The 11,246-nt window shown below is 31.4% G+C and overlaps 2 protein-coding genes across 2 annotated transcripts; one reads left to right on the forward strand and one right to left on the reverse strand.

The window, feature by feature from the left end:
* Positions 1–268: 268 nt before the first annotated feature.
* LOC107895927 (cytochrome P450 71A1) lies at positions 269–1,984 on the reverse strand. The gene is made up of 2 exons (XM_016821124.2): positions 1,080–1,984; positions 269–986 (listed from the first exon to the last, which is right to left on the reverse strand). Exons 1-2 carry the CDS (start codon positions 1,935–1,937, stop codon positions 372–374), a joined length of 1,473 nt encoding a protein of 490 aa, XP_016676613.2. The 5' UTR covers positions 1,938–1,984; the 3' UTR covers positions 269–371.
* An 8,159-nt stretch (positions 1,985–10,143) lies between these two features.
* Positions 10,144–10,692, forward strand: LOC107895409 (cytochrome P450 71A1-like). Its single transcript, XM_041078597.1, has one exon. It carries the CDS (start codon positions 10,144–10,146, stop codon positions 10,690–10,692), a length of 549 nt encoding a protein of 182 aa, XP_040934531.1.
* Positions 10,693–11,246: the final 554 nt, after the last annotated feature.

Here is an 11,246-nt window from a genome sequence, read left to right on the forward strand (position 1 = left end):
AATTTAGATTTAAATATATTTTAATTTTTATCCCCTCTTGTATCTATTTAATTTTAATTTTAGATATTCCAACATATACTTTTTATGATTATATCTATACTCGTAATTATAAACTTCTTACTTAAAACAGTACTTATTATTGGTTCGATTTCCAAGAAAATTAAAAAAAAAAGAAATTACTTTCACTTGTCTGATGCTAATTATATGTTCGTACAAAAAAATTTAAAAGCTTTATGCAAGTAAAACCTTGAAGACCAACACAACAAAAGCCACTGACAATACTGTATTATTCATCAACAAAAAGAAAGAGCTAAAAAGCCTAAAACCATAGTGTGTACATATATATATGTATATGTATATACACACAATATCTAAAATGATGTGTGAGATATAGGAAAAACATGAAGAGGGATTTTCTTGTTAACTGTGAGGCCGTAGAGCTCAGTCATATCCAAGTTGTTAGCAATTTGACCAGCAGGCAACTTCCAATCAAACCAATATAGGAGGTTGGCCATCACATACTCGACAGAAGCAACTCCAAATGGCATCCCAGGGCACATCTTTCTTCCGAAACCAAAGGGGATAAGGTGAAAATCTTGACCTTTGAAATCAATGGAGCTATTCTCGAACCTCTCTGGTATGAACTCTTCTGGTTTTTCCCACCATTTGGGATCTCTCTGAATGGCCCATGCATTAATCAAGACCGTGGTATCTGAAGGAATGTGGTAATCTCCCAATTTGATACTCGCAGATGTTCGTCGAGGAGCTAGAAGAGGAGCTACCGGATGCAATCTTAAAGTTTCTTTGATTACACATTTTAAGTATTCCATTTTACTGATATCTTCCATATCCACCTTCGACTTGTTTCCCACCACATTTCTCACTTCTTCTTGGACCTTTTTCATTGCATTTGGATGCTTTAAAAGCTCAGCCATCATCCATTCGGTTGTGGTTGTAGAGGTATCAGTTCCTCCTACAAACATGTCCTGAGTTTATCAAAATTAAACATTTCAAATCAAACCAAGGCCCAGAAAAAGAAAAAGAAAAAAAAAATAATGGAAACAATGTTGAATAATAACCAGTAAGATTGCTTTGATGTTGTCTTGAGTGAGGTCCATCTCATACATGCCATCCTTTTGGAGTTGCATAATGATAGAAACGAAGTCCTTTCTATCGGAAACTTGATCATCGCTTTCAAGAGCTCTATGCTCCCGAATTACCTGGTCAAAGAATGCATCAAATTCCGCGTTTACTGCTTTCAAACTTGGAATATATCCAGTAACCACATCTAGCCACCTCAAGTAAGGAAACATATCGCCAATACAGAAACTTGTGAAGAGAATCATCAACCTTTTGGCCAACTTCCCAAACTTGCTGCACCCATCTTCATCTTCACTTTTGTGACTAAGAACACATCGAGACACTATGTTACTTAAAACGGACGTAAGCATCTCTGACAAATTAATAGACTGTCCTTTAAGAGAAGCACTACGGATTTTGTTGATAAGAAGTTCAACTTCTTCGTCTCTAACAAACTGAAAGGAGTGCACTCTTCGATGGCTGAAAAGCTCAACAACACTGATCTTCTTAACTTGTCTCCAGTACTCACCGTAGGGTGCAAAAGCCATATCCTTGCATCCGTAGAACAAGATATCTACAGCTGTGGTCCTTGGTCGGTTGGAGAAAACAATGTCATGGTTCTTCACAATTTCTCTAACGATGTCAGCTGATGAAACCACTACAGTCGGGTTATACCCCAACTGTAGAAGCAAGAGAGAACCATATTTCCTAGAGAGGTCTCGGAGAGAGCGGTGGGGAAGTTTGCCAAGTTGATGGATGTTGCCAATAATTGGTAGCCTTGGGGGTGATGGAGGCAAATTAAGTGTTTTCCTTTTTGCTAGTTTAAGCCAAATCAAAAGCGAGAAAAGGAGAATCATAGATAGAAGCAATGGTTTGCTGGAAAGTATAGCAACATTCAACAGCTCCATTTGCAAAGCTAATGTTGAAATTTCTTCACTACTTTGCCCTTTTTATAGACTAAAGACGCTTAGATCTCGGGTAAATTTATTTTCTCCACTGCATGATTCCCTAGCCTTGGCATCTTTTTTCATTATTACGTTTTCTAAAAAAAAATTAAATAAAACAATGCCACGATCTTTAAAAATCGAATTCACATGGTTGATATATATATAATACACCTGTCCATGCGTCCGACCTGACTCATAGACTCGCCCAAAAAGTGAGAAGATTTGAGTAAAAATATAGACCCAAAAATTAGATTTGGACAAAAATAAGACCTGTTTAAAAACTAGGTTACGCTTCAAGCAAGGCTTTTTGGCTCAAGCTTGACTTGAATTTACAAATCTTCTTCTTGCTATTTTTACTGTTATTCTATTGTTGTTTTCTCACTATTTTGCTACCATTTCACTATTATGTTGCTACTATTGTGTTGTTATTGTTTGGATATTATATAACTCTTGTTTTATTGTTAATTTTGTTACTATTTGAAAGACATTTGCTTATTAAATTGCACTTATCTTAGTGTTATTTAAGTATAAATTTTTTTTTTATTTTTCAGTTGTTGGGAAACATTTATTTTAATATTTTTAGTACTTTTGATGTATTATATTTTTTAAAAAAATAATATAAAAAAATTCAATACGAGTAAACTGAGCTAGACTCAGATTTTAACATTTTTATTCGAACTAAGCTTAAATAAAATTTTAAGTCCATTTTTCAAATTGGGCTCAAGCCTAACAAACGGGCCTAATATATTAGTTGGGTCTGGCCTAAACCCAACCCTGCCATGGACACCCCTTTCTCTATACATATATCCTCTAATGCCTATGTTATATTATTTTTTATTTCTTTCAAAAAATTTATTTTATTATTTAAGTGATTTTTTATTTTATATAATTAATTTAAGCAATCATTATATATTAAAGATAATTAAAATATATAATTTATTTTTAAAAAATTATAATTATAATTATAATTAAATTAATTGTAATATTAAAAGTTTATACCTTTAGGATGTTTAAAGATAGTAACTTTTATTATTAATTTTTATTGTTTTGATCTCCATAAAAAGAATTGATATAAATAACTTAATTTTATTATCAATGCATTAAATAATAAAAAATAATTTATCTCATCATATCTTAAAATCAATAGTTTTTAGGTATTAAAACGCATTTACCCTTTATTAAAGGAATGAAATGAATTACGAGTAATTTTAAGTATTGTATTAATTTAAAAACTTTTAAATACTTCAAAAATAATAATAATTTAAAATTGAAAAAAAATGCGCTAGAAGAAACTGAAAAAAAAATTATAAAATAAATAAAGTGGATTAGAATTTTAAAAGAAAATTAAAAATAGTTTAAATTATAAAGAAAGAAAATCTACTTGTTTATTTTTAAAAAAAATTAATTATATTTAAATATTTTAATTAAATTAGAGAAGTTATTATATATGAATGAGTGTATAATAATATTTGAATGTATTTCAAAGTTGAGTATGTGGTACTATTTTTTTTGTGCTTAAAACTTATGAATTTTAGGATCATTCTAATGTAAATAAGTCCCTAAATAATCATGTCATTTTGAATTTTAAAAGAGTTAATGTACTAAATATAACATCCCTTACTCGGTCCGGTCGTTGAACCCGAGTAATAGAATGTTACAGACAAATACGAATTTTTTACATACAAATTACAATTCAAAATATCAATTAATTATCAAACAATTCATAAATAATCGTGTTAACATGTGATTCAATCAATTTTGAGTTAATATCGAGATTACGAAAGCTTAATACCAACCCGATAGCAAACAATGATCAGTTTGAAACTAAAACAAAAAGCAGGGAAAAAAAGGGTCACACAGCCGTGTTCCCTGACCATGTGGAAAAGCTAAAGTCGTGTGGAATAGGACACACGACTGTGTAGACAAACCGTGCAATAGACTGATGTTGTGTGGTGCTGGAGTCACACGGCTGTGCGAACAACCGTGTACACTCTTCAAGGTCGTGTGGGTCTAAAGTGTAAATGTTCAAAAATATGTCACATGGTCGTGTTGCTAGGCCATGTAACAAACTATGACCATGTGCACCAAAATCACCTAAAAACTTACAGACCACATGGTCCTACCCTATGCCCGTGTATAGCATACAGTCGTGCATCAGGCAGTGTGTACCTAGACTTACCTTTCAATATAGGATTTCTATCTTAACTCACTCAGGCAACAAGCAACCCTTTTAAACCACATTCAACTAATTTAATAGCATCAAAATCAACCAAAAAAAAAACATCATTTAAAACAACCATCTTAAATGCCTAACCAATATGCCACATTTGGCATCTCAGTTCACAATTCAAAATCATCCAAGTTATCTCATTCAACCATAACAATATGCCTTCTAAGGCACCTCAAACAAACACATCAATCTAACACCAAACTAACCATTCAAAACAATTTCAAATTGACTCCTATTCAAATTCATATCTTATGCACTAAAGCTTCCAAACCATTTCAAGCATAATATAAGCATATGAGTCACTTTTACACAATCTATTTTATAACACATTACCTAGTTATCATTTAAGCTATCAACCATTGAAAAATAATGAGGCGGATGAATGCGGAAGTAGATCGTAAAGTTTATTTAAGTCACGAATTTGACTTAGGGCTCTAGACGTTCAGAAATAAATTTGGATTTCAACCTAAAAAGCAATCAAATCCAAATCAAATAAGATAAATAAAATAAATCAAAGATTAAAACAATAAGGAAGAAAATAAATAAGATAGATGGAAAGAAAAAACATGGTAGGTAAAAGTCCTAAGAAGCCTTGGAAACACGAAAAATCCGCAACTCCCTTCAAGCGGCTCTAATTTCCCCTTCAAGATAGAAACCTTGGCAAGAAAAAGTTTGAAGATGATCCTCACAATCTAAAAAGATTGTTAAAAACTCTTCTAAAAGAAACTCAAGAGAAATTCTTGAAAAGAAAAACTCAAAGAGAATTTATTAACTCAAAAGAGAAATAGAATAATAGTCAATTGTCTAAATTGTGTACAATGCAAAGGCCTACATAAAAGCTAGCTAAATAAGTCTAAATAAAACTCTTAAGTACACTAGAACTCTAATTTAATCTAAACAATAAGTAGTTTTAAACTAAACTTTTTTGTTAACATAAAACTCCTAAATAACTTAGAATATTTAATAATTATAAAAAATTTGGAATAAAATAATAAGAGTTGATAAAAACAATATATGGCTCATATATAATAAAAATTAAGCCCAAAACTTGAATCCAGTATGATTTAAACTCGAATTAAAAGCCCGAAACTCGTAACTCCCATCATAATCTCGTTCAGAAATTCTACTAGTGCAGTATTCAATAAAACGATCATAACTTCAACTCTCGAACTCAAAATTGAGTGATTCAAAATGCATTTCGAAGCTAAGAGATAGATCTTCAAACGCCATGAGCCATCTTGTAACACTCCAAACCCGGCCTAGAAGTTATGGCCGAATTTGGCGATGTCACATGGAATGGGATTCGAAAATGAGTTTGTCGAGTTAAAACCATTCCAGTTAATTAGCTTTTATCTTAATTCAAAGTAAAATAAGTGTTCTTTGTTATAACTAAAATCGTATCTTTTTAGCAGAAGCTTTGAAAACGTTTATTTTTGGAAAACCGTTCATGTTGCAAGAAACATTTGTTTTTAGCAAAAATTGAGTTTTTATTGTCTAGTCGTACTAAAGCCGTAAAGCAGTTAAAAATCCAAAATTCAAAACCAAACAGTCCAAAGTCCCAAAATTACACAACAAAAACCCGAAATAATGTAAATTCAAACTGAATCAAAGTAGTACGAAATAGTGGTGGTCACCATCAAGTACTCTGCCACACCGATCCGTCTAAGACTGGGGATTACCTATACATGTAACACCCCTATCTCGTAATCGTTGCCGAAATAGGTAAGGGGCATTACCAGACAGACAGAACATTTCAGACTAATTCAGAATTACAGATATCACATAGCATTAATACATACGCAATTATCAACAATTTATCCCTCATAATGGTCTACGAGACCTAAAAACATACTTTTAAAGACAATCGGGACTAAACCGAACACATTCCTAAATTTCAGAACTCGAAAAAATTTTCAATTCTGTTGAGGTCACACGCCCGTGTGACCAGGCCGTGTGCCTCACACGAGCATCAGACACGCCCATGTGATCCAATCGTGCTAGAACAGAGTATAAATATTGACTTTAACACACAGCCAACAGACACGGCTGTGTGCTATGGCCGTGTGATACTTAGCTAGCTACTGACTTTAACCCACGGCCATATGACACGCCTAAGTGTCTTAACCGTGTGGTCTTAAGAGGTTACTGCTTTGCATACACGGCCACAAGGCACGCCCGTGTTCCCTGACCGTGTGGCACAATGCAGGCTTGGTTTAAGCCAACTTGCCACCCTATTTTGAGTCATTCCTACAAGCAATATTAAACAACATTTATACCAAAATTTCCAGCCAATTTCATGCTTAAAATGATCAAATCATATTAGATCACAAAACATTACAAGCATACACCATTTGGCATCACCAACCAAATACCAAAACTGTACACAAACATATCATATGCTGGCCAACTCTCATGGCATAACATATATACATATCAAAGCTTAAAACATAAACATTTTAGCCTATACATGCCATACTTAAAAATATTTACACTTTCAAAAGTACCAAAATGAGTTCGATAGTATGGTGACAATCCTCGACTATCCCCGAGCCTTCAGTAGCTACGATAACTGTAAAATGGACAGAAATCACACAGAGTAAGCTACAAAGAGCTTAGTAAGCCAAATACAATTGGTTAATTTAAAATAATTTGAATAAAAATTTAGTAAAACTTTTAATATTTTAATTTAATAATTAAAAATAACAAATTAATATAATATCAACAATTAATAAAAATATTTATTTATAAAAAAAAGTAAATTTAACCTTTTTAATTTCAAGTCTTTCTTTTATTAAATAAAAAATTTATGTTAATTTATCAATTTTTAATATTTTATAAATTTATTTATTGTTAAATATTAAAATAAAATTTTTGAAATTCTAGTATTCCTATTGAAATTTATTTTCCAACCACCAAAATCAATATTAAGCAATAAAAATTAAGGAATAAATTATATTAGCATCATGTAAAATTTAAGAAATAAAATTTAACCTTTTAGGCATCAATAAAATAGTGTCACGTTATTAAATTTTAAAGATAATAAAGTATTATTAGACACTCATGTATATCTAATATATTCTCCAATTTAATTTAAATTTAATTAAATTACTTAAAATAATTAATTTTTAAAATTATAAACAAACATCTTTTCTTTTTTTACAAATTTTAATTTTTTTTGTTTTTATTTCATAAGTTAATATTTTTTATTTTTGTGCAACCAATTTTTTTAAAAAAAATTAGTAATTTTTGTGCAATTTTCCCATGTCATTGGCATATAATTTTAGTAATCACTTTACCTTGAACCCCAAGGTTTAGGTTCGAAATTTAAGGTTTAAGGTTTGGGTTTCAAGGTTTAGGTCGAGGGTTTAAGGATTTGAGATTTAGGGTTTGAGTTTAAAGTTCAAGGGCTTGAGGTTTGGGTTTAGGGTTTAAGGATTTGGAGTTATGAATTCGAGTTTAGGGTTTAAGGTTCAAGATTTTATATTTAGGATTTAGAGTAAAAAATTATTGAAAGGGGCCATGAATAATGTGGTGGAAATGATTCATAAAATAATTTCTCTATAGATGAGTGTAATAATAATAATTTAATTTCTTTAAAATTTGATGATGTGGTAAAATTTTATTAGTGCCTAAAAAATTCAATTTTTAGAATAATCTTAAAGTAAGTTATTCCTTAAAATTTAATTAAAAATCAAAATTAACGATAAATTCAGTAAAATTCAAAATTTAGTGATAAAATTAAACCATACAAAAAAACTTATGCTTTCAATATTCACCATAATAATATAGAGGCAAATATACATTTTAATCTATTTTAAATTTCATACGTATGTTTCTAGTAATAACACATCATTATGTACTATTTTAATTTATTGTTTGATATTATATTTTAATTACTTATCTATGTTATGTTTGTGTTATCTGCCAATTTCTTGAATGGTTGTACCGTAATTCATTTTGAAAAATAAAATTACATTTAAATTCATAGTCCACAATTATTTAATTTAAATTTAATTAATTATTTTTTATAATAATTTGATTTAAAGAAAAAAATTTACTACTTATTTTTTTATTTCATTAAATTTTAATATATGATTATAGATTATGTATTTAAAAGCATTGGTTTATATATTTACTCACCGGTCAAGTTAAAATCCATGTCCATGTTAATATGCTTCAATGCATAAAGTTTAAAATTAGTTATAAGTCCTCCCCAATCCATAAATAGGAGGATAATATGCTTCAACGCACTCGAACCCACATCCTCCTGTATTGACAATAATGATACCCATGTTAATCAAGCTACTAAATCGTCAATCTCAAACTTATTTACATCCACTAAAAAAAACTTATTTACATAAAGTCTTAAAATAATAATTATTGAATATAATAACATCATGTTATAAGTTGAGATTTTTTTAATTGGCTTTTTAGCCTGGTTCAATTGATTATACTGATTCAAAGGTCAACAGATTTGATGTCTCTTTCCGAATTAGTATCTCAACAAATCTAATCCGGATCAAACAACTATGATTCTAAGTATTTACAAATTTAGTCCTACTTTTATTTTCAAGAGTTTGATCACTCTATTTTTTTATTTAAAAATCAGCTTTTAAATTATATATAACTACGTAACATTTTAATTAAAAAGTTAACAATATTAACTATTTAAATTAATTAATAATATTATAAAATAAATTAGACATGAAAATTGAAAATAATGTGCTAAAGTTGTTTCACACGTTTAAATGTTAGACAGTAGGTATTAAATGTAGTTTTAAATTCTAATACAGTAGTAAATTTGTGTTACATGTTTAAATGTTGGACAGTTGATGTCAAATGTTAGAGAATTTGTAAAATTAAAACTATTTGCACCGTCTGCAATAGAAAAGTCATTGCTACGTACTTTGCTTCGATTATCTTATCGATATTTCAATAATGTTATCTTACCCGTAAAGCCGTTTGCTTGATTGGCTGAGCGTATGAAATTTCAATGATATTGTCGTGGGACAGCATCAAAAATAAACATAATTGGAGATTTTGAATTCGACTTTTTGTTGAAAAAACTCAAACCATACAAGATTCCATGACGAAGGAACCTGCATAGGGCTATAAAAAAGCTTATGTGGTGAATGTATTTCATCATTAGGTTTTGCAAATGGAGCTGCTGAATGTAGCTCAACTTTCCACCAATCCATTGTTTCTATCTCTGATTCTCCTTTTCTCCCTTTTAGTTTGGCTTCAACTAGAAAAAAGGAAAACCCTGAATTTGCCTCCATCACCCCCAAAGCTACCACTTATTGGCGACATCCATCAACTTGGCAAACTTCCTCACCGTTCTCTCCGAGACCTCTCTAAGAAATACGGTTCTCTCTTGCTTCTGCAGTTAGGCTATAATCCAACGTTTTTGGTTTCATCAGCTGACATGGTTAGAGAAATTGTGAAGAACCATGACATCGTTTTCTACAAATGTTATTAATATCAAGCTTCTCAGCCTATATATACATGTATCCAAGAAAGGGTGAGACAAGGAATGACGAGAGAAATTGTTATTAATAAAAAGAAGCCATAAATGGTCACGTGATAGACAGATCAAGGACCACTGCTGCAAAATCTTTTTCTACAAATGCAAGGATATGGCTTGCGCACCCTACGGTGACTATTGGAGACAAGTTAAGAAGATGAGTTTTGTTCAGCATTTCAGCAACCAAAGTGTGCAATCATTTCAGTTTATCAGAGACGAAGAAGTTGAACTTCTTATCAACAAAATCCGCAGTGTTTGTTTGAAAGGAGAGTCTATTTATCTAATAGACATGCTTATGTCCGTAACGTGATAGACAGATCAAGGACCACTGCTGCAAAATCTTTTTCTACAAATGCAAGGATATGGCTTGCGCACCCTACGGTGACTATTGGAGACAAGTTAAGAAGATGAGTTTTGTTCAGCATTTCAGCAACCAAAGTGTGCAATCATTTCAGTTTATCAGAGACGAAGAAGTTGAACTTCTTATCAACAAAATCCGCAGTGTTTGTTTGAAAGGAGAGTCTATTTATCTAATAGACATGCTTATGTCCGTTTCGAGTAACATAGTTTCTCGATGTGTTCTTAGTCACAAAAGTGAAGAAGATGGGCGCAGCAAGCTTGGGGAGTTGGGTAAAAGGCTATTGATTCTCTTCAACAGCTTATGTGTAGGCGATATGTTTCCTTACTTGAGGTGGGTTGATGTGCTTACTGGACTTATTCCAAGTATGAAAGCAGTATCTGCGGAATTGGACGCATTCCTTGATCAAGTAATTCAGGAGCATAAAGCTCTTGAAAGCTACGTTAAAAAGAACTTCCTTTCTATCATCATGCAACTCCAAAAGAATGGCACCTTTGAGATGGACCTCGCACAAGAAAACATCAAAGCTTACTGGTTATTCAATGGGGAATAAGGATTTTAGATGGAGATTGGAAATGGAAAGTCGATGATGTTTTGGGTGGATATATGGTGTGGAAATAGTCCATTAAAATTGGAATTTCCTATACTGTTTCGATTAGCAAAACTCAAAAATGGGATGGTATTTGATTATTCAAACAATAGTAGTTTTAGTAAAGTTAAATGGGAAGATCTATTTATAAAGCCATTGTTGGATAGAGAATTGGGAATTCTTAGCTGACTTACTGAAAGGGTGAAAAGTGTGGTCCTGGTCCCAGATTTGGAGGATTAGGCGCACGATAATACGGAAGAGTTTTGGTGAAGAAGTTAACTAATTTACTAATCGAGGGAGAAGGGGATGACATCAATTTTGCTTTTCATAAAATCTGGAAATTAAAAGTCCCTCCTAAGGTGTGAAACTTCCTATGGATGTTAGCAATCAATAGAATTCCGACAAAGGATTTCTTAGTGAAGAGAGGGGTGCATCTGCAAAACATAATGGATGTATGCACATGTTGTCAACGTGAACAAGAGAGAGCGGACCATTTGTTCTTTAAATGCAATTTTATT

The sequence above is a fragment of the Gossypium hirsutum genome, chromosome A10 (genome assembly GCF_007990345.1).
Source record: "Gossypium hirsutum isolate 1008001.06 chromosome A10, Gossypium_hirsutum_v2.1, whole genome shotgun sequence".
Taxonomy (NCBI): Eukaryota; Viridiplantae; Streptophyta; class Magnoliopsida; order Malvales; family Malvaceae; genus Gossypium; species Gossypium hirsutum.